Below are 26,379 nucleotides of genomic sequence, written 5' to 3' on the forward strand. Positions count from 1 at the left end.
GCAGCCACCCTGTTAGAGAACAGATAGAATTTTCTTCTGTGTTGGAACTGCAGACAGTATCCCTTTAAATCAATGTTATTTTTATTAATTTTATTCTTTTTCCTGCCCTTTATTCCCAACAAGTCTGACTGTAGTCTCACTGCCAATGGAATAACTGAGGGTGAATGATGCAGCTTTCTCATTTTACTTTGATATTTTCGCTGGGGTTCACTGGAATAAATGACACTTGGAAATATATTGAGGTTCTCATGGGCTAAATACATCTTTATTCAGAAAGAAGATTTCCTGTATGCTGTGCTCGACAAACATATTCCACTAAATCATTACTTTGATCCCACCCACATTCCAATACCACTGTGCATACTTTGTCTGACTTTCTTTATGAATCACCCAATAAAACACACCCAGTTCAAGATACTATTGGCAATGCTACAGTCTATGTACATTAAATCTCATTTTAAACAAAAACCTTTGAACCTGAAATATTGCCAGTGCTCAAATCCAAGAAGTAGTCAAAATGCAGTAACGTAAAGCTTCTTAATATACCTGACACCCTTTAACTGTTCCCACAGTTAAAAAATATTACAGCTTACATTTGTACCACAACCAGGCACCCAGTGGTTCAAGCCCTATGTGATGGTAAGAAAAAAAGGAAATGGTCATTTATATATCAAGCGAGCAAAGTTGGTTTGGAAATTATTGAGACAATGAGGCTAGCCAGGAATTGCTTTAGGACTGTAATTGCCCTTTCACATCTTAGGTAATTTAATTAAACAAAGGAACTATTTTTGGACCAGACAGCTCTCTCAACTTTTGATACTTGCTATTACAAACCATCTGGCCCTGTATATTGTCAGCTTTCATAACTCATACTGTATCACCATCTTCCTCAGAGATTATACGTGGGGGTTTATGTTTATTTGTATCCCCTCTAGTTTTGTGTACATTTATTTCAGATAAAACACTTTGTTCTTTGGATTCCCTCCCAGTTCAATAGCTGAAAAGTTCTGTGTAGAAACTGGCACATGTCAAGAACCATCATTCAGTTGTCCTCCTTATTTTGGGTAGCTTTTGGGTGGTTGTTTCCTCTGTTATACAATCCTTGCTCATAGTCTGTGGATCATTTTCTAACACTGTAAGTTAGACGTTGAGTCTTTTAGAATATTCTCAGCCTCCGCTCTTAGAGGAACAACAATTTCTATTTCCATTATTTCTTCAGTGAATGGACCTCTGCTACATTTTGCATATATTTGACTGATTTCCAAATGTTGTGCCACTGTCTGTCCATACGTCTGTCTGGGCTCAGTGCTACATGAACTGTAATTACACTGATTGAGTTGGAGCACAAGCAGAATGAGTTCACATCTGCCCTCAAAAGACTGTACAAATACACACATCTAAAGACTGACTCCTCCAAAGGTCTAAAATACATGTGTGTAACTAACCCTGAAATTCAGTGTGCTTCCTACAAGAGCCAGGGTTATCTAAACAAAGAGTTCTTAGGATGTAACCCCTTGACTTCTCCACCCCTCGCATTTTTTAGGATCGACAGGTTCTAGCAATTGCACAGACCAGGATAACAAGCCATGTCCCAAAGAAATCATTCTCCTGACATGCATTCCACTGGCACCTACTATCCTTCAGATCAGCAAAAAAAGAGCTTAGCTGCCTGCATAGGCATGTTCCCAATTCTTCCTGACTAAATGGATTACACTGTTGTTGGCTGAATAGGGTGGCCAAGAAGACTTCCAGCCAGCTAGTATTCACATGGGTTGTGAAACAATGTCACTCTTGAATCTGACTTAAGCCCAGTTCAAATCTGAAAAAGGTCTGCAGATAGGTTGCCAGACTCCACTTCTGCCAGGATTTGGGTTTTGTTTCTCTTTTACTTTGGAAAAATGCAATGTGAGGATAAGAAAACAGTAAGAATGTTCAGAAACTGTCGACAAAAACAGAATTAAAAGTGCTGTAGACAGCAGCTTGCTGAGAGGAGTTTGGGATGGAGGAGCAAGAGGGTGGGGAGAGCTGGTGCTGTAGTAAGAAGGAAGAGAAAGGATCATAGGAAGGGACCAGTTGGAAGGATGTGAAACTGATGTTGGAGGACAACCGCTAAAAGGAAAAGCAGGTTTGGTGGTGATGGTAGTGGTAATTCAGTCCCATTTGTCCCTCTGAGATGTGTTCTGGGATCTGAATAACTCATCTCTGATTCAGAAGAAGGAAGAGTGTGAGCTGATTGTATGTGCCAATATCTAAGCAGACCTAGAGAGATGCAAATTTAAACTCAGTAGACCAGGAAATGAAGGAGTGAATAAATGCAAATATATTAATCTGCAAATCAGGTTAGGTATTGCCAGGGAGGGACTGGTTGGGTGGGGAAGGGAGACTGCGTGGGCTGAGGAAAGGCTGGAAAGCCTGGCTGACTCAAGGGCAAGTCTAACAGGGAGGCAGGGTCTCACCTGGCATATAACTCAGAGCTGGCACATTAGGAACCATGCATTAGATTGCTACCTGTCACATACGTAATTGCATCAGATAGTAAAAAATAGCACAGAAGAGGTTTTTTGGGTGTGTTTTATTTTATTCACTATTTTCCATCTCAGGCCTCAAGCAGTATCAGGCACATCACTTTGCTTCTTTTGTTCTCTGTTTCTTTACCTGTAAGATGAGCATAATGACATTTATTTCCTTTCAAAATGATTTGGAGATCTAGGATGAAGTGTTGGGGGATATCAGTATCTACTACAATAGTTTCCCAGGTGGACATATATGTGGTTGCTGTAATTTCCTGAAATAGCCAAAATTCAAATTTTTTTTCTCTCTGCTCAGAAAAAAAAAAAAAAAATTCAACAGGCAATTCAGTGAGGAAAAGATTCAGTTTCTGGTTGCCCAGTCTTGTTTTCTTCCAGTATGTCAGTGAGGCACAAACCTCTGAGAACCAGGAAATCCAGAGCTAAGGTACCTCGGTACAACCTGAACTCTGCCTTGTTTGATCAGTGATTCAGTCTTCCTGTAGCACACATACGCATGACACATGATTCCTGAAGAAGAGCATCTCAGAGCTGTAGCACAGCTCCCTTAAAGGAAAACCTGTGTCCAGGCGAGTGCTACTAAACAAGGAACCCTGTACGTACCCAGGTCCCTGAAACAGCCTCTAATGCATTAATCCTTTGTCCTCTTTCCCAGTGAGCTGGAGCACCTATAGGACCAGATAGAGACATAGGCTTTCACTTGCCTGCTATAAAGATCACAGACCACCCTCACGCAGTGTCTATAGCCAAAGGAGTTGGGGATATCACCGCTGGTCGTGGTCTTAATGGCAAAATGAGGCATCAAGACTTGTCTCCTGATTTACATGCCTCTCTTCCTTTTGCCCACACAGCTGTCATCTTCATGCCATCAGTGCAATAGATTTGCTTGCAAATTAATGCCAAGAGCCATTGCAAGCTCCAGGTGCAGCCTTAATGTTGCACCAGGATGTGCCTCAGGTGGGTATTTCCTAGTTTTCAAAGGTTTGAGCATCACTTGAACTTGCCACTGTATTTGTTGCTGTCCTGGAATGACATGAGGAACCCACAAGGCAAACTTAACTTTGTATTAACCAAGCTCTTTGTCAGCAAATTTAGGTGTTAATTTGTTCATGGTTGGCATATTAATGTGTTCATAATCCTTCTGCGAGGCCTTCACTGGGAGCAGTGGCAGCTGGATTCCGACGTTAAGGTTCGCAGGTGGTCACCAGCTCAAGCTCTTACCCAGGAAACTGGGAAAATTAAATAAAACCGAATAGTGCACAGTCAAAAACTTTCACAACCACAAGGGATGTATCAAAAAACCCCTCCAGTATTTTTATTGCAGGGGAAAAAAAAGAACAGGAATAGGGAAGGGGAAGGGAAGGAGAGAAGGAAGGAAAAGGGAAAGGAGAAGAAAGGAAGGGTTTTATTACAAACATCTCTTTTTAGCAGAAATGCTTTACTATATTTTCAAATGCAAATTGACTGTGTCCCAGGCTTCAGCCATCAGGTTTTTACGCGTATCCATACGTATTATAGGTACCCCTGTGCTTATGTGAGTATATGTATCTTAATCTGTGTATTTAGTCATGGGCCAATTTTGGTGAAGCACTCTAGAAAGAACAAAAAGATGGTCTAAAAAGTAAAGAGTGTATAGTTTAACCATAAAGCACAAAATATGCGTGCAGACAGAATCCTGGGGGTGGACAATGAGTCAGTATTACTCAAGAGGATAAGCAGTTGCCTTGGTGCACCACCAGTCTAACCCCGATACATTTTCTTGTAGGCTTTACAGGAAAAGAGAGTTTTGCGGAGGAATCTGAAGGAGGATGGCGAGATGGCTGCGCAGATATTTATGGGAAGCTCTTCCCACACTCAAAGGGTAGTCTGGGAGAAATGCAAAGCTAGTTAATATGTGGACGTTGAAAGCTGGCATTGTAGTCTGATCAGACTTGCTTCTTCACAGCAAACGAGAGAAAATAGATAATAATCAGCTAGATAATAATATAATATTGGTGAGTTCTTGGGGCTGCAGGGTTTTTCAGCCTGAGGTGCTTATACCTAGAGCGGTTTTGACTGAAGAAATGCCACTAATACAACTACAGAATAACATGTTGCAAATATGTCTAGATGGATGTTGGGTATCTTGTGTCTACTTTGGTCACTTGTGTAGGTTTGAAAGGATTTATGTAGTACTTTATGTAAATACTGTAATGTCTTGCTGATTGCTATGGACTTTTTTGAGATATATCATGTAGATAGCAATACAGGTGTCTTCTGTCCATGCAAAGTATCTTGCCAAGGAGTCTTTCATTTGTATCCTTCCATCCATAGCCTTGGCTTCCACCCTTTGTAGTGTGTTTTTCCATGAGCTAGAGTGCGTGAATGTGAGTTTATCTATTTCTTAAGTTTTTTACTTCCCAGTGCCTGTAAGGGTACTCAAACTGACTATGAGAACTCCAGCACAAAATCTGCTAGAACATTTTGGCAGGTGCTGTATTGCTTGCTCCTTAACACGTCTCGTCTAATAAAACAAGTCTGTTATGAAAATTTTCTTTCATAATTAGGTATGTTATTTTTGAATTGCAGTTCATCACGCTGTCTGAAAGAGCCAGCGTCTGTCCTACACTTACGTGGTCTCTGTCTGCCTTGCTTGTGACGAGTGGCAGGGAATCTTACCATCAACTTGAACTTTGGATCAGGCCCTTAAGGAGTACCTGGGGATTTACTGAGGCTGAGAAGTTTAGAAATATCTGGTTACTTATTCATTAAGTGGGATTTTGCATTGTGTGTTGGCATGAAGCCAAATAATTTTTTTTTTTAATTATTTATTCCCCTCCATGTGTGTGTCACTGTATGAGCCAAAGGTTTTGCCACAGAGGTTCTGCTCACAGAGGAAGAGACCTTTCCTGATGGCTGCTAGCAATGGTGCTGGGACCAACTGCGCCTGAGGAACAGTCTGATGTTCTATGGGTAACGCATAGCAAAAAAACTTGCAATTCCTGAACAATTATAATTTGTCTTGCAAGGCTACATCACACTGATCCTTGTTATCTGTGCTATTTAAATACCACACAGTCCTGCCTACGGAGAAAGAACTAACCACCACTTAAGAAGATCACATGCACATAGGAAGATCCAAAATTCATTTATATGAATTTATGTTAAGTATGATCTCTTGCAATCATCATTTGACCATGCTTTATTGCATAAATTGTACTTCCTCTCTTTAAACAAATATGTACATAGAAACAGAAAACCCCTAAATACTCTAGAGACCATTACATATGGGGCAATAATTAGCTGACGATAATTAACACTATTAATACACTTTTAAGAGCAGTAATTCTGGTGCATTCCAAATTATAAACCCAGTTGTCGTTGACATATCGCATTAAGTTCCATTTCTCATTCTGATGATAATAATAATAATGGTCAAGGTAGATTTGACGCTCTCAGACCACAGTAATCTATGGTTAGCGTGCATTAGTGCCTCTTTTGTAGAGTTGGAAAAAGGAACCAAACCCCTCGGTTCTTTCAGTAAAACGAAGCACATCACATTTTAGGCTGTTGCTGTTGAATTCAGAGGAAGCAAAACTGGACCTTGACTGTGGTGAAGGATGCAGAGAGGAGATGAGAGAAAACTTCCTGGAAATAACTTGCAGTAATAGAGATAATAAACATGGAATCTTCAATCTACACTTTATTTTTCTGCTCTAGGTCTATTGCTATTACATCCCGCATTGCCAATGATTTGCGATGTCAAATATTTCCCCAGAATCTCCTCTTAAATTACACTGGCAGAGAACAGCATGGTTCATATAACTTAGTCATGGTGAATTTACTTGATTTACTCAGATTTTGAGGCTATATATCTGAATGAAAGCAAGTGTTGGATAATCAGTATCCAGTAGGCCCTAGTGACTCGTCTAAAGATTGAATGGGTATGAAACAGAGCAGAGCTTGTTCTACAGGATTGTAAGGAAAGGCATATATGCATTTTAAAAGATGATTACACATTTTCAGCCACTATGGCAAAGAGAATGAATGACTATAGAGATTTAAACCTTGTCCAATTTACAAAATAAAAACAACCGTATGATGTTAAAAAGCAGCTTACAAGACATGCTGTCAAACATTCAGTTAAAAACAGAGCTACTGAAATTGCATCCTTTTTTGAAAGACTGAGCAAAAATAACTTATTTTGCTTTTCTGTGTACTAACAACTTCATCAAGTATTACCGAGATAAAAATAAGACTGTGGAAGACTCAGGTAAGACTCACAGGTAGCACCAGTACCAGTCGTGGACCTTTCCCTTATCAAGTGCTCTGGGTATCAACTAATTAGAGCATTTGTTTTACCCAACACTTTTAATATTGCAATTTACAGTGAAAAATCTATCAAAACAGTTAAAATGACAACAGCCATCAGCACTGACCATAAGGCACAGCCAGCAAAAGCAGAAAACGATGGATACCTTGGCATATACATACAACTAAATTGCGTATTTTTAAAACAAGAGTCAGAAGGCACAGCAGCGAAGCGGAGAACATCCCGTGGTTTTAAGCCACGGGTTCCCAGCTGCTGAAACTCGGCAGTTCACAAGAGGAGGGTGCTGGTGGGCGGCGCGGTGGCGGCACGGCCACCTCCCAGGGGACCCTTCTCTCCAGGTGACCCCACAACGCCCAAAGCAAGGACTTCTGCGGCCCCGCTGCCTCGCCGAGACCCCTTTCCTCTGGAAGCGACCCCACGCAGCCCCAGGTGAGGAGGACCTTCGTGGCGCGCCCACGCTGCGGGAGCCCTTCCCTCCGGTTGACCCCACAACGCCCCAAACGGGGCCTTTCGGGGCAGGGCCGGGAGCGCGGCGGGGCCTTGCCTCAGCCCCGCTGCCCTCCCCGCCCGTCGGCGGGCAGTAGGAGGAGCCCCAGCCCCGAGATGGCGGCGGGGGGGGGAGGAGCGGCGAGGCCAGGTGAGCGGACCGGGGCGTGCGGCCGTGTCCTGCCGACCGCCGGCCTCGCCGCCCGCGGGCAGGGCCGGGCGGCTCCGGGCGTGAGTCAGAGCGAGGGGCGGGGAGGCACGGCCGCCTGTGCGAGCGAGCGCGGCTCCGCCGGGCGGAGGCGGGGGCAGCGTGTCCGGCCCAGACCCCTCCTCCCGCCTTCCTCCGCCCGCCCGCCCGCTCTCTCCCTCCTCCCTCCCTGCGCGACTCTCTCGGGGACGCGGGGAGACGCCGCCGGGCCCGGGGCCTGGACCGCGCGGGGCCTGCCCCCTCCTGCCGCCCGCACCGCCGCCCCCTTCGTCGCTCGGCCGCGGGTTAAATGTAGCCCGGCGCCCCGCGGGGGCTGCAGCAAGATGGCGGGTAGGTAGCGCCCCCCTCCCCCTTTCCGCACACGCCGCCTCCCCGGTGAGGCGCCAGCCCTCCTCTTCCCCCCCTCCTCTCCCCCGCCCCGGCTTCGGAAGCGCTTCCCGCCGCTGTCCGGCTCAGAGCGCGGGGGGCTGCAGGGTGGGGTCGGGTCGGGGGGGGTACCGGGGCGCAGCCTGCGGAACCCGCTAGCGGCGGCGAGCAGCCCCGCGGGCGGGCTGGGTCACGCGTGGCGGGGGTGGCGGGGGCAGCGGGCCGGGCGCGTTGGCACATGGTGTGTCTCCCGCAGATCTGTCGCTGCTCCAGGAGGACCTGCAGGAGGAGATCGACGGATGTGAGTGGGGCCGGGCGGCGGCGTGGGGTGGCTTTCGGGCGAGGAAGTGGCTTCAGAGGGGAGCGCCCACGGTGCATTGTGGGAGGCGGGGGGGAGGAGGAGGCCATGCTCCGCGCTTCCCTGTGTACATGACACGCACCCGGGCGCGCGTGGGGCAGGCCGGGCTCCGCCGGGCTTTCCCGCGGGGGAGCGGCGGCGCGCAGCGGGGTGCGTTGGCCGGCGGGAAGCGCGCGCGGGGCGGGGGGGTGCGGGGGTTCCGTTAACGGCCGCCGAGGGCGGGCGGGAGGCCGCCCCGCCGGGAGGTGTGGCAGCCTGCGAGCCGCCGAGGGGAGTCGTCCCCTCATGGCCTGGGCACGGGGGGACGCCTCCGGGGAGGAGAAACCTGCCGGGCCGGAGACTGCAACGTGTGGGTTGCTCGTTCCTTTTATATCTCTATATTTTATATATCTTTTTTTTTTTTTTGTCCTCCCCCCTCCTCCCCCCCTCAGGCCCCCTCTTCCTGACCCTGCTGGAGACATGTGTGGAAAAGAGTTAATGTCAGGGTGCAAATTGCAGAATGTGGCTCTGGTGCAAAATTACTAACTCAGGGGTATGAAGCCTGGCTGGGCAGACTGTAAAATGTTACTCAGGTGAGAAGGCGTCTGTTGGTAATGTCAATACCGAGGGAGCTTCTTGGAAGCAGAGGAGGATAAATTTTGGGCGGAAAGTGAAAATGGAGGCGGAGGCAGCTGGTAAGGCAGGCGTCTGCCTCGCAGTCTGCCGTGGGCGTGCGGACCCTTGTCGGTGTCTGAAGGTATTTTGGCTGACGTGCAGTCTGCACAGCGATCCGCTCACCAGGACTAGATTGCAGGCGAAAGAGCGTTCATTTTATGTCTTTTACATTTTTAGGGGAGTGTTATTTTAACTTGGAATTTAACTGTAAATGTTTTGCATCTTGTTCAGTTTTGTGATCTGGTGTTTAAAAGGACGTTTAAATCATGCGTTGCCTTGCACAAAGAGGGAGCCTTTTTCTAAGGCTTTATTTTATTTTTTTTTTCAATTCTGCTTGCTTGAAATTCAGATTGATAGCATAGCTGTTTGAAAACTTTGTGTGATTACAGGAGGACTTTCTCAGAAATGACACACTTTAAAAAAAAAAAAGTGTGGTTTTAAATTTCCACGTAGATTATGATTTTTCTTGACAGGAGTTGAAGCAAGATATGAGTGTAGTCATTGGAGAGATTATTCTGAACCTGTGGGTTTCTGGTGATGGTTTGAAAGTTATGGTCTTGTCTTTAAAAACATAATGTATGCGTGGAGATATGACTCAATCCAGATGAGAGCATCCTGAAGGCAGGAGCCATAGAAATCTAAAAATTTGAAACCTCATTAAACATTACTGAGGTTTTGATGGAAATAGATAAAGGTGAATAGCTCAATACTTATGCATATTATTTTAAGGGAAAAACCAGGAATCTGTATGAATCAATGTGTGCTGTCTGGACATATCTCAGTCACATGATGTCTTTTATGGTTCTAAATTTTATGTGGTTTTGTTCTTGTGAGGTGGATTTGAGCTAAAGAAAAATAACACAGACCAGGGAAACTGTACATACCTAGTCAAAAGCACTGTTTCTTGTGCAGTGGTATTTCTTTGAATTAATCATGTTTTGTACCCCTGTACAACAGGTCTTACACAATTTATGAAAGCGTTCCCAGTTGATGTATTGTTTGGGATTACATTTCATGGTTGCACATATGAAACAGACAATGTTGAAAAAAGACAAAAAGCCGTAATTTTTGCCTGGCTCTGCCAAGCCTGAACCCCACCCTACAGTACCTCTCTATTGTAAATATTTCAAATGTTTACAGCTCTTTTGAGTGGTGGAGTTAGACACTGGTTTAGAGGTGTGTTCCTGAAGTAGTAATGCAGTTTTGAGAAAACTGGAGGTGCTGGCAGCTTTTATGCATGTGTAATTCTGCCAGCTGTGCTCTTAGTATTAAATGTGCTAAGCTATAATTAAGGCCAAACAAGGAAAAAGATGTGCAGGCGTACCTGTAGTCCTGGTGGTGTAATTTAGGAGGATAAATTAGGTAAATGTAAAATAATATGAATTATAAGAAAAGACTGAGATGGGATCAATTGTTTGGCTATTTTGAAAAGTGAACTGTGTAGTTTTCAATAAATCTTTGGGTTTTTAATTGATCTGGTATCAAGCAATAGCAAAACATCTATGAGTTATGCTGGAGAAACCAGGAGTGATTAAGACTAGATGCATGTGTACAGATCTGGATTGGACATCTGAAGCTCAGTCTCTGATTAGGGATGTGGCCTGGGACATTTTACTAGATTAGGTGTTCCTTTGTAGCTCATTGGTGAGTCTAGGTTTGATTCCTAATCACAAAATCGTTTTTTTATAATGATAATTTACAGTGTGATTCACCATTTTCTAATACAATAAAAGTGCAAAAGAAAATGAAAGAATCATTAAGGTGACTAATAGATACCTTTTATTGGTCATGTTCTAAAGCAGTAGGAGAAAATCCTGGAGTCGAGCAAAGAACAATGCACCATTGTTGCTAAAAGTAATGAACCAAGCATCTGTATATCTTTTTAGATGCGCAGAGTAGAGAACAGCTGTTTTATAATCATTGTCTGTAAGGTCTCTGGAATTAAGTATTTTACTGGAAAGTTGGAGTTTAATCAACAACTTGTACAACTGTACATTTTGTGCCTCCCCTCATTTATTCTGCCAATTCATTTCATTGGGTGCTAATTAACCTGAGATGTAAACCAGTAAATTATTATATCTTTGGAGAACTGTTTTAATAGTTGCTTGTAAAAGAAAGTTTACCTTTTCCCAAAGAGAACTTGATAAATATTTAGATTAAATGAAACATTCCTAGATTTCAACAGAGAGTAGTAAATCTGCTTTTGGAGGAGTGGGAGACTTTCAGAATATAAACTGTAGAAGACATCTATTTAAAAATTGCCTTTTATTTATTTGTTTAAGAGGTCAGAGATTAAACAGGAGCTTTCATAAGAAAGGCTTTTAGAGAGTGGTTGATAAACCAGCTGGATTGACTTTTAAATAATTAATTTCAGCTTTGGTTTGCATTTCTATTTTGAAAGCTTCATATTATCTTCTGCTCTTGGTTGCTTGGTAACCACTGGAAAGCTCTGATTTTTATTTTATTTTTTTCCTCCAGGTGAATGCATACTTTACATGTGATGGTACATTACACAGATGATTGCTCTAAGTAGTTACATAGCTTGGCACTTGGTATTTCAGTACTTTAATTTTAGCTAGTATTTTGCTTCTGTAGAGGTAGCTCCTGATGTCAGAGGCTATGATAATAATTAAATAAATTCTGGTCCTCCCATATTCAGCCAGTGGCTTTTCCTTGTTTGGTAGTTTGAAGAAGAAAAAAAAAAATCAGTGAATGTATCCTGGCTAAAGGTACAGAAGGTTATAAAAGAAATTTAATTCCTAAATGTAAGTCCTTATAGTGAAAGGCAACTTTGTTATTGACTGTAACCCCCCAAATAAGTAACATATCACTGCATTTCATCTGTATGAAGGTGAACGTAATAAGAATCCTTGCATGATATCCACTAAGGCAAAAAAACCCCACTAAGGCAAAAAAAAAAAGGCAGTAGAGTGAAAATTCAAAGTGGAAGCCTGCAGAAGACTCCCCATCCCATCTGGCTGCTATGAGGTGGCAAAATTAAGGTAGCCGTTCAGTGTCAGCTGGACAGTACCCATAAAGCTACTTGGACTATTGGCTTCCTTGATCTTTTGTCTAAAATCTTGCACAGTATATGAAAAGAAATCAGGGAAAATGTGGCTTTTTTCAGATCTGTTTTGTGCATACAAAATCAAAATAATGTAACTGTATAAGCTAAGTATAGAACAGAAAAGAAAATAGGCAACAAAAATGGTTGAAAAGCAAACATGGGGGGTTGTAGAACTATATATTTCTGATGATAAATAAAATGTTCTTTATGACACTTCCTGGATAGTTTGTGTTCCACACCCCCTTCTCCCCCTGGATGTTTCTGAAGATTGAACTGGTTAGTACAGATAGATGCAATCAAACACACCACGATGCTGCTTCTTTCAGTCTGTCCATTGATGTGTGCAGGATGTGTATTCTGCAAAATAGAGCCATCTGTAATTAGAATTCAGATTGTGAAAGAGGATAGCTTTATTTAACTCGGGATTTTAATAGTGATTTAAATCGGGAGAGAAAAGAAATTTTGATCTAATAACTGGTTTTAATACTGTTTGGCATTTGTGTGTTTTGAAAAATATTTATTATTGGTAACTGGCAGCTGCATTTACGTACAACTTTTGGACTTTTGATAGTTGCAAGTACTATATACATGTTTTGGTGGTTATGTAGCTTAACATTCAGATTCTGAAACTTTACCTTTTATCATGTTGAAAAATGGTGAGTGATAGTTACCTTTTTCTGTACACTTAGAGTTCAGATGTTTTAACTAAAAATGTAGAAAATGGTATTTTAATATCTAAGCATAATTTAGACAGTTCTAGTTTAGAGCTGTTAAATGAGTTTTTATAGATACATATATATTACACCTGTGTGTAAACTTGTTTTCCTTAGCATAAGAGTTTAACAGTAAGATAGATTTAAAATTTAACAGTAAGATAGTTTTTACAATTAGCCAGTCTAGTGTTACTGGTTGGATTTTACTAGTGGATTAAACAGTTCTAAAGATTAAAGAAAATACAGTAGCTATAATATAATATAATATACCTCTGGTTTTAGTATTGAGTTATTGAGTTCTTTTTCATTAACTGGAAAGGGAGGACAGGTCTTTCTAGCCTCTCGTCCCAGCAGGCTTCTCAACTGTGAGTAAACCAGTTATTTAGCTGAGCTGAAGAAAATACTCTTTGTGCATCTGCAGGTGTCAAAAGCTGGTTTATCTTTGATGATATGTTCTTGTTCCAGGTGATCAGCAACTTATCTGGCATTAGCAGTGAGCTTGTGTTGGTTGAATGCTTTTAATTAAATTATTCTATTAGACTTTGCGTAGCACACAAGTCTCTTCCCAAATAGAAGCTAATTTCAATTTAATTTTTTTCTTTTAACTTTTTTTCTTTTTTCATATGCTTAAAGTCAAAAGTGTGTGGGTTTGGGTTTTTTTTTTTTAAATAAAATCGGTCTGTATTTCCCTGTGGTGTCAAATCACAATCACAGCTTGATGCTGTGCTGTAGTTCTTATTCCTTTGCAGTGAATTATGCTGGGATAACATGCATTCAGTACGTTAAAATTCACTTTACCTTTCCCGCAGCTGTACATAGTAATATCAGAAGTTTTTGTATTGTAGTTCCTTTGTTCTGTTACTACAGAACAAGAATTAGCAAATACTGTTATGTTGTTCGTTATGTATAGACTGCAAGTCAGGTCACTTCTTAGACTTAATTCCGGCTTTGAGTATAGCTAAATTTCCAACATAATGTTCAAATGCCATGTTGCAGTACTGACCTTTTGGTCCCATCAGAGACTTAGCTCTGGTGAAAGAGTGCTGAGATAGTTTGAGTTACTAGGTTGGCATTTCAGTCGTCTGCAGTCTTTAATGTCTGTGTTGCAAAAAATAACAACAAATTAATGGCAGACTTTCTGTTTCGGTTCTCTGGTGTGGCTGAGATTCTGTTCTGTTGGGAATCTAATAACCAGTTTTTAATGCTAATGAAGCATGCTTGTTAAGTCTGTTGTTTTCCCCAGAGATCAGGTTTTAATTCTCCTGACTCTTCAGTTCATTTCTTTGTCTTTTAATGTGGTGATTGACCCTCATAGAAACTGGGAGACCCAGGTGGATGGCTGGGTCCCCACGGAATTCTGGTTTTAGTGGTCTCAGGTGGGTAATGGGTAATTTTTCTTGAGCAGCCTCTTAGGATCCTAGAGAGAATGAGATGATGTGAGGAAAGGGTTGTGCTTGATTTGATATAGGCTGATGAACCTTCTTCATGCAGCTGCACGTTTTCTCCATTACACCTAGCAGAGGATTGAAGAAGAGGTAATTTTCTAGGCTTTCAGCTTCCCAAGGCCAGTAGCATCACTTCTGATGTGGAAATGTGCTTTTTACCAGCCACCTTTTATGTTCCTGTCACTGGCAGGAATCCTCAATTAAGGTTGCCAGCTCCTTTTTTTTTTTTTTTTTTTTTTTTTTTTTTTTTAAATTTTGTCTTTGTCTCCTGATTTATCTCCGAGGGCTTCAGGTATTCTCCTCCCTTTCTCTCCCACTTGGAGGAAAAAACCAAAAAGGGGAAGGTGTGAATGAGTCAGGAAAGAGATAGACATTTTCAAAATCTTAAGCTTAAGATAAGAGTGAAACCTTGGTGTTCGTGCATTTATTTCTGATTGCTGACCTATTGTGGAGGTGGCAGACCGCAGAGTGTTGAAGATAAAATGCCTCCCTTTCTTTCCTGTGTGTGTCTTTTGCTGCTAAGGCTTTCCCTCTGTGTGGGCAGGAAGTTTTCATTGTAAGAGTAGTAGCTGCAAGAGGTGCCTTGTGACAGTAGCAGAACTGGATGAAAGGATAGCTGCTTCTTTGAGAGCTGGAGTAAGAATTCTCTCTTTGGAAGAGCAAGGCAGGGACAGCTGCCCTTAAAGGAATGCAGAACATCAGGGTTTCTCTGTCTGCTTTAGAAGGTACAGCATAAGAAAAACTGATGTGGCTTTTTCTTGGTTTGGGTGGGACGCTGTGGTTCTTTCTGGCAATAGGGTGTTAAAATCCTGTCCAATGTATAGGTTGAACAAAGTGTCTAAGTATGTTTGTGAAGGGTGTTCGTTTGCAACAGCAGAACAAGTGCACTGGGAGTTGAGAGTACTGTTTGTTGGGAGTTTGTTTACTATTTTTAAGGTAAAGAAAAATGAAAGGCAAATAGTACAATAAATACGTATTATTCTGAGATACAATTTCCATAAAAGCTAAATATATTAATATATAAAAGTGACATTCTATATGAGCAATAATGCAGACTGTTGGAGCGTTTTTCTCTTGATAAACAAGTCTGCTTAGGTATATTTTTGTCTTGTTGCCATAGTACCTGAACAGTTCCCAAATACTTGAATGGAAGAGAAGACCACCTTTTCCTTCCTCTCTAGCCTGCAGGAGGAATAGCTTGATTAGTCTGTAGGGATACTTGCTTGTGCAAGTTTGCTTGTATGTATGGTTTATTAGAGGAAACTCTTATTTTAAATAACATTGAAATTAACACCCATGACTGTTCTTACTACTTCGAAGAGTGAATCCACTGCATTCTGTACTGCTCAATCTTCTCCTGTAGACCGGTTTTATACTTTATACCGAGCATGGAGAGTTGCAGAAGGAAGAAAAGTGTGAAGAGTTGCAGAAGGAATTTCCACCTCTGAACTCTCAGAAAGCACAAAGGCTTATCCCACCAAGAGTTTTGTATGCTGTCAAACAACGTCTCAAGAGCGTTGTCTGGGGTTTAAGTGGAGAGAGGATAAGTACAGTTAGGAAGTTCAAAGTGATTTATGTTGCAAAGCCATGTTTTAAAAGTTATGGATGTACTAGTCATAGAACGTGCCTTCTCTGCAGCATTTAGTCCAAGTAAATGTATTTCAGATACTGTGATTGAACCAGTTGAAGTAACTGCATATACTTGCCATACTTGATTAAAGTGGAGTAGTTGGGTTTTTAGCTGATGTGTTATAACTCATGGTGTCATATCAGCATTGCAAAGCTAGCACAAGCCTTTGGAGCATTTGAGCTTCAACTGCTTGCTTCATAACGCCCTCCCTTCCAGTTAGTCCAAGGTTAAAGCGTATGTAGTTTGAACTTGATGTTTTTGTGTGTACCAGATACCCAGTTAGGAGCAGAACTCAAGCATGGCCCCAAGAGCAGTGAATGCATGTGTCCTGTCGTGGTAGGACCAGGGAGAACATCTTGGTTGAAGATGGAAGTGTGATTCTCTTAGCAGTGCTACAAAATTCTCAGTCAGTCATGGAAGCAAGCAAAAACCCCACAAGCAGCAGTGCTTTGCAGGGAGAGGTTGGATACCTTTATTTGACTGTAAGGAACTTGTGGAGGAGAAAAAGGTACATTAGAGGAACTTCCTGCCTGCACTAGCTGACTTTGCTTCACTCCAGCCTCATTCCACGATTCTTAACAGTATGCAGTTGTTTGGAAGGTGTAAAAGATAGGGACTTAAATAGCAGGGGACTTGAGTACCATGGTGATGGGCGTGACATGCTCCCAACAGGAAACTGGCTGACAAAATATAAACTGTTGATTGTTTTAACTGGTAGCTTGGATGTCCTTCCCTTTGTTTCAATTTCCTCTGGACCAGCTTTTGTTGCAGGTCAAACCATTAACCAGTAGAAGGTATGTGCCGCTGTTGTGCAAATAAAACGACTAGTGAGCAATGTGAGATAGAACTATTCCTTTGTTTCAGAGCAAATCAGGATTTTCAGTACTGCTTGTGTATGCCTCGAAGAGACAAACTTGTCTGTAGCTGCACCTGTCCTCATTGCTTAAAGAATTTTGTGTCACCCCTTGTTTCCTCTGATGCCCAATGAGAAATGCAACTCCTTTGGCATGCGTGATAACTGTATCTTTTTTTGAAGGCCTTTGCTAAATGAAAATATTCTTTTAGTTTGTGATGTTTAGTCTAGTGGGTCTTTTAAATTTGCTGTGCCACAGTTGCATAAATTCTGTGTGTAAACAGCTGCTGATTGATTCCTGCATCTTTCTTTCATCTGCTAAATGCTCCCCCCACCAAGCCTGTACTGTAGCTTTATTTTAAAGGGTTTGCTCACTCTGTACTTCAAGCTGTTAGCAAGCTCTGCTATGAAAGTGCTACATAGGGGCTAATGCAGCAAGGCTTGCTGTTAGCACAGCAGCTTTGCATCAGAGCTGCTTTGCATTTCCCCCTTCTTATCTTCTTCTTTGCTCCTACCGCTCTTCTCCTTCTCCCCCAAACCCAATCCCACCAAACTTGGAGTGCTGACAACAAAGTCTATGCATTCAGGTGTGGTGACTTCACTGCATTCATAAGAGGCTCAAGGCAGATAGTGGTCCATGTTTGGAGGGGAAATTTGGGAGAGAGACAGAGAAAGGGAAGTGTGATTCTTATTTCTGTTAATATGGTGGACAGATTGGAATCTAAGATTATGACTTGCAGATCCCATTTATATTTTTGTTCACCTGTTTTGTAATTTTTGCTGAGTAAAATCACACACTGTTCAAACTTGCATTTTTCTCTGAAAATATTTGCAATATCAGGGTAAACTAGTGGCATCTCATTTGCATTTTCAGCAGAAGAACAGCAGTGATGTATTTTAAGTGTCTCAGAAAAATCAGCTCCCACTTTCTGACAGTGGAATCAATGATCACCAGTGAGTGATACCTGGATCTGGCAGGCGAGATGGTGGAACTCAGCATTACAAATGCATTTTGTAATATTTGTGTAACTGTCATCACAGTAGCTCTTTGTTATTGGTTACTGAAGCAGTGCAGTAAATTTGTGGTAGCAAATGAAGCTGAAATAGTATGACTGATGCTTTGGTCTGTGATTTCACTGCAGAACTGGAGCTGGAATATAGCGCACTATGAAAGGTAAAGACTAATGAGTTCCTAACCGTGGACAAATATAGATGTTTAGCTTCCATGGTCACGCTGAGGTGGAGTTCTCTTTGCAGAACATCAAGATGCAAAACGATACTTCTTACAGAAAATGAGATGGAAAGGAATGTATTTACGATGTTGAAGGGCTGAGAACACTACTTGTGTTCTGCAGAAATCTGAATGCAAGGTGAATTTATTCTTTCCTAGCATAGAGCAGGGTGACTTAAACAAAACTTGCTGCTATTATTTTGTGATTATGATATCAAATGTTTGGACTTGTAAGACTACTATTTTTGCTTTACAATTAAACAGAAAAATTACTTGCTTGAACAGCAGAACAAAACTAAGTCCTTTCTGCCTGTAAGTGCTGTGTTAACCTGAACATTCTTATGGTGACAATTGATGTAGACTGTAGCAAATAGCCTGTACTACAGTTGAATAAAAATTAGTCCATTTTACTATATATATCTGTAGCAACTGCCATAGAGTCTTCTTAATAGATCTTGAGAACGCTTTGGGAATGCAGAAGATAAAATGAGGGAACTGTAATATTAGTTGGAAGTCTTGAATCTTTAAAATTATTTGTTGCTCAGCTTTGAGAAATGAAAATTGCTCATTTTTAGAATACCTGTCATCTTGTTACTGAGTTTCCATGACAAAATAAGGGAGGATATGTTTCTGCCATGGAGCCCGTAGCAGGTACAGAAGAGCAAACAGAATACATGTAGATCTTGCTACTGAACAGTCTATGGCAAAGAGTTCACACGTTATTAAATAAAAGAAAAATAGTAATTATTTTTTCAAACATGATCTTATGCACCTGTCTGTAAAAGACACAGTATGATCAAGATCTTTGTGAAAGATATTATGAAGATGAGATGTAGTAGAAAAATCAGCTCACTTGAAAATTGGCCTATAGACTACAGCTTTATAGGGGACTGAGTTTTAAATGGACTTCTGTTTTGTTGTTGTATGCTCAACCAAGCTTGTCAATGGTTGACTAAGCACCTCTAAATATAGTCTGTCTCAGCAAGATTGCTGTATGGTCCATGTTAGTTAATAATTGTGGCAAGTAATTGTATCCTTGCCATAAAACAGAGGGGAACTTAAGGGAAACAGGAGAACTTAAAGCGGGGTGTGTTAATACATTCTTGGTACAGTATGGATGAGATGCAAGATAGATAGACAAGCCCGAACAACTTCTACAAAAAAACAATCAAACAGGAAAATGAAGGTACAGAGAGGAGGAGTTACTTGGCTTGTGTCATACAACAGGTCGGTGATAGTCAGATATTGAAACAAAATCCAGTGCTTATCTTGTTATGTGATGCTGTCTGTGTGTGGTGGTAGTAGTGTAGAGTTTTGAAGAGAAGTTTGCAAACTACTTAGTCTTAGATAAATTAATGCATGTATTCATTTTGCTCTGCTTTGGTGCTTATGTGGACAGAAAATAGGGGCACTGTGATTGCTTTTCACACTGTTGCCCAATTATTGTTCCTCCCCCCATCACCACTAGTGACTAAACTGCTGGGATAGGGTGTTTCTATAAAAACTCCTAATTTCTTAGCTCTACTTCTTTTGCATGTTGGTGTGAACATGTAAGACCAGATTAAAGGGTTCTTAGGCTCTGAACTTGCATTAGTTTTTAGTGGTGTCTTGTAGCTTAGATGCCTTCTGAGCATTTGATCTGGACTTATTTGTACTAGTTTGAAAAAGTGGAGAAAATAAGAAAGGTGACCTATAGTTTTTCTGCAGGAGGAGAGGAAAGTAACATGTGGCCCTGTTGCCTGGTCTACATTCTGAAGTGGGAATGAATCTGAACATTCTGCATTTGAACTAGCCAAGACTTGTACTGGTTTTGGCGGTGACAGAGTTAAATTTTTTCATAGGAGCTTGTATGGGGCTATGTTTTGGATTTGTGCTGAAACTAGTGTTGATAACACAGGGATGTTTTAGTTACTGCTGAACTGTGATTACACAGTGTCTAGGCCTTTTCTATTCTTCACACTGCCCTGCCAGCTAGTAGGTTGGAGGTGCACAAAATAGCCCCATAGTAGCTACTATGAAGAATTTTAACTCCATCCCAGCCAAAACCAGTACACTTGTGTTCAAGGGTGTTTTTTGCATTTGTAAAATTTACAAAAGGTCCTGTGGTACTTGGGCAAGTGCTCAAAGCTGGGTGGAAAGCAGAGGAGGGCTGAAGAGGCAATACTCAGTTAACAGCCTTTTTGATAGCTTTTTTGGAATAACCTTCCAAGTGTAGGAAGTATCAAATTGACTTGTTTTTTTGAATAATACAAAGTATGCTCTTTGTGCATTTTAGATGAGGAGTGGTTAGGTTGTTGGTGAATCATATTTGGGGCAAGTGAAAGACATTCACTTGAGGGGCTTTGTTAGAATGGCAATTCTCCTGGGCTGATGCCTCTTCACTTGGGTTGGTGTCTTGATGTTGTAAATGAAAATGAATACGTAAGATAACTGTAACAGTACTTTAAAAGAACTATAAACTGTTCATGTACTGATTGATTTATTTTTATCACCCCTCTCTTCCCTGTTGGTATTAGTGTTGCGTTTATCGGGATGCTGCCATTTGAGTGATCTGTTTTGTGACTATGAGCTGAGATGCTGGAATTAAATAATAAATGTTGCTCAGCATCAGTAGCACATTGGGCACATCAGTAGTACATTGGGCACATCAAGCCCAATGTAGTGCTAAACTTAATTTTACAATGCACAAACACAGCAGAGTTAAAACCACACATCTCACTTTCTGTTTGAATTAGTGGGAGACATCAAACAGATAAATTATAAGCAGCTGCTCATATTTTTATCATGGGTATTTACATCTGACATAGAGTGGATTTAGCAGTTTGGTTGACTTAACTGGTTTCATGAGGCAAAAATTATCAGAACATTCAGTTCACTAAATCAAAGGCATCAGACATCTAGTCAACTTTGGTGTTTGTTTATGTGTTAAGACATACAGAGTGAGCAGTCACCATGTTCTGTACCATCTAAGATGGCATCTATGTTGGGCCACTCGCTGCAGGAGCATTAGGGGAGAATAAATGTAGAGGGGAAAGAGAGGAACATGGAATATGAGGTTGAGAGGAGAGAAATGGAGGAAGTAAAACTAGTAGTGGTCGATATAATGGTCAACTTTTTTTTTTAATTCATGCATTTGATAGCTAAATAAAAATAAATATATTGGTGACAATAATTACGTTGGTTTTTTGACATAGTTTCTTCAATTTATGCTTTTAATTGTATAGTATGATCAACAGACTTTAAAATAGGAAAATAGGACCCTGTCATAGAATTAATTTCACTGAATATTAGAGTAGTGTGTTTTTCTCCCCGATTGGTTATGTCACAACTTAACTGTATTCATTTAAGTTCTGTAGTTTAGAAGTTGATCTGAATGTGGTGGTTTAGCTCCCTAGTAAAGGGCACAATTATAATGATACAAAAAAAAAATTAATGCAATTCATTTCCTGGAATGAGGAGTATCTGTGTAACTTACTTCATGTGTGGATGTTGCAGAATGTGTTTGTTGCTTCAAAGTATGTCTTGAGTCAGCCCTCTGACAGTAGCAGCTTGCATACAATAAAACGTTCTATGAGGAGCAGCTGAGGACTTTGGGTTTGTCTAGGTTGGAGAAGAGGATGCTGAGGGGCGACCTCATTGCTCTCTACAGCTTCCTGAGGAGGGGATGTGGAGAGGGAGGTGCTGATCTCTTCTCCCTGGGATCCAGTGATAGGACGTGTGGGAATGGTTCAAAGCCGCACCAGGGGAGGTTTAAACTGGATATTAGGAAGCGTTTCTTTACCGAGAGGGTGGTCAAACCCTGGAACAGACTTCCTGGAGAGGTGGTCGATGCTCCAAGCCTGTCAGTGTTTAAGAGGCATTTGGACAATGTCCTTAACAACATGCTTTAACTTTTAGTCAGCCATGAAGTGGTCAGGCAGTTGGACTAGATGATCATTGTATGTCTCTTCAACTGAAATACTCTATTCAAAAAAGACTAGTCTGTGTGACAAATGTGCATGGTACAACTATAAACACAGGAAAACCTCTGGTTTTAGTTGGATCGATGGATTGAATTAAAGGCCTATGAGCCTGTCAAAAGATGTAGCCTGTTCCTTGTTAACTTAACCTGGCATAAAATCCTAACTTGCATTATGAGTGCATTTTTACCTTCCCCCACCTTTCCTGTGAAAATAAAACTGATTCTTGCAAAAAAACAAAACAGACAAAAGAACCTCCCAACCAAACCCACAAACCCAGGTTCAAACAGTTGTGTAAACCTGGGGTTGCTCAGTGCTTTCCCTTTGTGCTGCAATAGCTTTCTGCAGCTGACCTTCCCCCTCCTCCCCCCCGGCCCCCCCAGCCTTCCCTTCCTCCCCCTGCAGTTTGTTATCCTCTACCTTAGGCATATCCAAGAGCACTAGCTCCTCTCCCCAAATTGCTCTTCCATCTACCTTGTCTCACAGCTCCTAGCACACTTTCTTCCTTGCCCCTATCTCCCAGATTATTCTTATGCCCTTGCTCTTTTCCCATCACTTCTTCATTTGACTTCTGGCAAGGATTTCATGTCCTACCAGCAACTGCAGAATTTGGACCCTCCTCCAGGGATGGGATTTATTTATGACCAATTAAACAATGTCCATTGATTCTCTACCTAGAAAATGGGAGAATTAGTTTGTTGGTAAAGTGATGCTATTAACGCAGTTTAGGTCAAAAAATATTACTCTTACTGAGAGTTTGGTGTTAAATCTTTTGACATTTGAAACATGCTAAGGAAGAAGTTCAGAAAATGGTAGCTGCTCGTGTATTCTGAATGTTGGAAGATAATGATACAATGTCTGATAACCTATTTACCATATACTATACCATAGTATAATTGTATGGAAGGAAAGAGGACAATAATATTTTTCTCTTTCCTCTATAGAGTTCTCTTTTAAAAAAAATCACTGTCGGACTTCTCGATCTGTCTGTCTTCTATCCATCTCTGTTTGCCAGTTTTCAAAATGTTTTTCAGAGAAACTTGGCTAGACTGAAGAATAGCTGTGGTGTACTGTAGTGTTGTATTTTCAGGAGTAAAGCAGGTGACATGGGATAGTTCTTGCAAATAAGTGAATGCATTTGCAATACTAGCAAATAAGCGATTGCATTTGCAGGCTAAGGTGTTTGTTATGGGACTGAGTTTTTGAGCAGTTTAGAGGGCATATGGAAGCCAGAAAAGGTGGTAGTTCAAATCCTAATTCTTCAAGCAGCTCTGCAGAGCAGGAATGGACCCCTTTTCCATTTCATTGTGGTTCCATATTGATAAAGGTGTCTGTTTATATGAAGTTCCCTATTGATGTGCTGGTTAATAATTATGCAACAGGTGAATTGTGCCTATTTTAATTGGTAGTTGGATATAGCAACACACATCTGAACTTTTTAACAAGCTTAATTTAGATTTTTGTTTTTTAAAAAAACTTTTTTTCCTGTTAGATGATGTTTTATTAACTCTATCTCTGGACTAATTGCCGCTATGATTTTAGTCTATGCATCTTCAAAAAGCTGACTTTAGCTAAAAGTCATTGCTTGATAAAAATACTGTTAGCTAAAAATATCATGAACATTGGATGTTTAGTGAAACATCATATTTGGGAATTTAGAGAAAATTACTGAAAATCCATTTAGTCCAATTTATACGTAATCAATCACTCTTGTACAGAAAAGGCTTTATGGGTGTTGGGGAAAGCTAGGGGGAACGATGTAGTGCAGTTAGTAAATATGTTGTCAATGGGACCTTGCCTAGACTTCTGTATTTCAGACCAACAACAGACATCATTTTAGTGTTAAACTACTGTGATTATAAGGAATATTTCTGATGTCTCTGATAGTTGGTGTGGATGACTACAGCTCAGAGTCTGATGTGATTATTATACCTTCAGCCCTGGACTTTGTCTCACAAGATGAAATGTTGACGCCTTTGGGAAGACTGGACAAGTACGCTGCAAGTGAGAACATATTTAACAGGTATGCTTTTTAAATGTTCTGTCTGGCTAATAGTATGCAAACTATTAATCTGATTCAAATCTGACTGAATGAAATTTGCAATGAAAATTTGCATGAAATACAAATAATTTAAAAAAAACCCAACAACTTTACAAAATTCTTCAGTTTCCACTCTTCCTCCTGTTTGCTGATATTCCTCCTACTTACAGAGAGTAAAATATTAATGATAACAGAAAAACATTTGCTTACCTTTTAAGCAACTGTAGTTCAGGACTTCTTGATCTTTTTCACTAATCGGACCACATCCCTTTAGGTTTTTTGTGGATGCTAACATTCCTGTTGACACAGGATTAGAAGATAATAGCAAACTGTATCCATAACTCTGTGTAGGAAGTGACTTTAAGAAAATACTTCATCAAAGGTGAGGAGAGGATAATGAACAGCACTGTAGATAGCCAGAGGAACCCAAGAAGTGTTCTGCAGGATCATCCTCATCCATAGTTTACGGTTTCAGTATTGCTGCTTCTGGTTATTGAAAATGAAAAATGGCTGAAAAGAAAGTCTTATCTTACCCAGTTAATACTGTGGTCTGCATTTTCCCCTTTTTATTTCTGTAATGCCACTGAGCTAGTTGTTTCATTTAAAAGCACAGGTATTGTAGCATACTTCAGGCAGACACATACCCCCCATCCCACCCCCTGCTCAGAGACTCTGCAATGGAATGGAGAAATTCAAAACCAGCATTTATTTTAATTGTAACTGCAAACAGTTACAAGATCATAGAAATGTATAAAATATGTTAAAGGTGAGGTTTTCTGGTGTTTGATTTTAACATAGTTTAGTTTGGCCCCAAGTAAATCTTTAATAAAGCATGTTTGGTTTTATGTTGAATTCTTAATTCAGTAGTACACGGAAGATAAGTCTATGATCAACCACCCTGTAGGTTAGCCTCTATTTTGTTGTTCTTGGCCCAAGTTCTATAAGGATTTAGCTCTGTGCTTAACTTTAGTCATGTGAAGTATACTTAAAATTCCGTACTACATGTATTAACATCCCCCGTGTGGAAGGTTTTCATTCTGATTGAACTGCAGCTAACAGTTACAGAATGGCTTCTCTTATTATAACCTGCATAAATCTGTGTGCATAAATTAGTTCTGAAATGCCTGATTTTAAAGTTTTCTGTTTTTCTGAAATCCAGAGTTTTTGGTATTTTGCAATTTGAGATGAAATCAGCAATTTGCCAACCAGGAGAGAGTTTCTGCGTGTTTGACTTTTCATGGGGAGGGAGGGAAGAGGAGCCTTTAGTGCTATAGGTGACAATTATGTAATAGAAGCCAGTAGGGAGGAGAACAAACTCAGAAACTCAAGTTGTGTGACTTGAATTTTAGGCAAGAATAGTGGTCCTGATATTTTACTTGCCTGTTTAAGAAAAAACTGTCTCTCTGAGTCTCTCGGTATGGATTGCATGGGGTGTGGGGCATGCATAAGCTTGAAATCTTTTTGATGATGCTATCCAGCTTTATGCATCCTGTGCTTGCCTGTGCTTTTCTGCAGGGGAAGATGGGTGGAGTAACTGTAGTTTTTCCCTGGGGTTTTTTTGTGTTTGCTTGTTTTTTTGGTGGTGTTTTTTTGTTTTTGTTTTTTGGTTTTTTTTCCTTCTCTAGTATAAACATGTTTAATCCTATCTCTCTTTGTAGGCCTACTGTGTTATTTAGCATAAGAAAATATAGGAAATAGCATATGATAGCCATTAGTGATATAACTGTGAGTAGCAGTTGTATCACTGTAAGTGATAGTGAGTAACTATTGCAGGCAGTTTATGATGATTCATTAGTCAGTCTCAGGAATAAGTGGAGAGATTTTTTGCTAGACAGATGAACTGGAGCATTTTATGGGGAAAATATAAGAATAAACAACTTAAATGTAATATTTATGTCTCTTAGTATGGTATAATTGTATCCAATTACTTATGTGTAGTTTAACATTATATTATGACTGAGTTAATATTTCGGTTGTTTCTGCAACCTCGAACCTGCATTTGTGTGGAAGCTTCAAATTATAGATGCCCAAATCCTTGAAACATAATCATTGAGCCTGGGTAAATTAGGGTAAGATTTTTTTTTTCCTTTCTTTAAGTGAATGAATTTGCTTTTAGTGTGGTGGTTTTTTTTTTTTGGAAAAAATCTTTAAATATAATTTTAAGTATTATTTCTCTTTGCATTTGTTGTATCATTTTCTATCTGGTTAGTCATCTACATATGTATCATATTTGCAGTGTGTGATTATATTGAATGATTGAAGTGATTTTTAACAGTTACTACAAAAGCCTAGTCTCCTTTGAGTGGATTCCTTGAGCACTCACAATTTCTCAGCTGGTATCTGAAGGCCAAAGCCAGTTGCTCTGAGGTGGACATGGATCTATGTCTGCATCCTAAGAAATTTTAGCAGATTGGACTTGGAACTTGCAAATAGGAGTCCTTCTTCATTTAAATATATATGATTTTTGACAGGATGAACTGAAAAAATGAGTGAGGTAGGGAGTCCTTCAACAGCTTCCCAGATGGTGG

The 26,379-nt window shown here is 40.7% G+C and overlaps 1 protein-coding gene across 9 annotated transcripts in view; it reads left to right on the forward strand.

Annotated features, from left to right (window-relative positions):
• Positions 1 to 7,671: 7,671 nt before the first annotated feature.
• The window catches only part of PPP4R1 (protein phosphatase 4 regulatory subunit 1), a 68,611-nt gene continuing 49,903 nt past the window's right edge, over positions 7,672 to 26,379 (forward strand). Inside the window, exons 1-4 of one of the 9 annotated variants that reach the window (XM_075494366.1) lie at positions 7,672 to 7,864; positions 8,157 to 8,201; positions 8,690 to 8,830; positions 23,749 to 23,833. In XM_075494366.1, coding sequence (XP_075350481.1) covers positions 23,775 to 23,833 — 59 coding nt within the window. In that variant the 5' untranslated portion in view covers positions 7,672 to 7,864; positions 8,157 to 8,201; positions 8,690 to 8,830; positions 23,749 to 23,774. Of the gene's footprint in view, positions 7,865 to 8,156; positions 8,202 to 8,298; positions 8,409 to 8,689; positions 8,831 to 23,697; positions 23,834 to 26,379 lie in introns of those variants that run through there. The other 8 variants (XM_075494365.1, XM_075494367.1, XM_075494362.1 and 5 more) reach the window with 8 other exon arrangements.

The sequence above is a fragment of the Mycteria americana genome, chromosome 2, assembly GCF_035582795.1.
Source record: "Mycteria americana isolate JAX WOST 10 ecotype Jacksonville Zoo and Gardens chromosome 2, USCA_MyAme_1.0, whole genome shotgun sequence".
Taxonomy (NCBI): Eukaryota; Metazoa; Chordata; class Aves; order Ciconiiformes; family Ciconiidae; genus Mycteria; species Mycteria americana.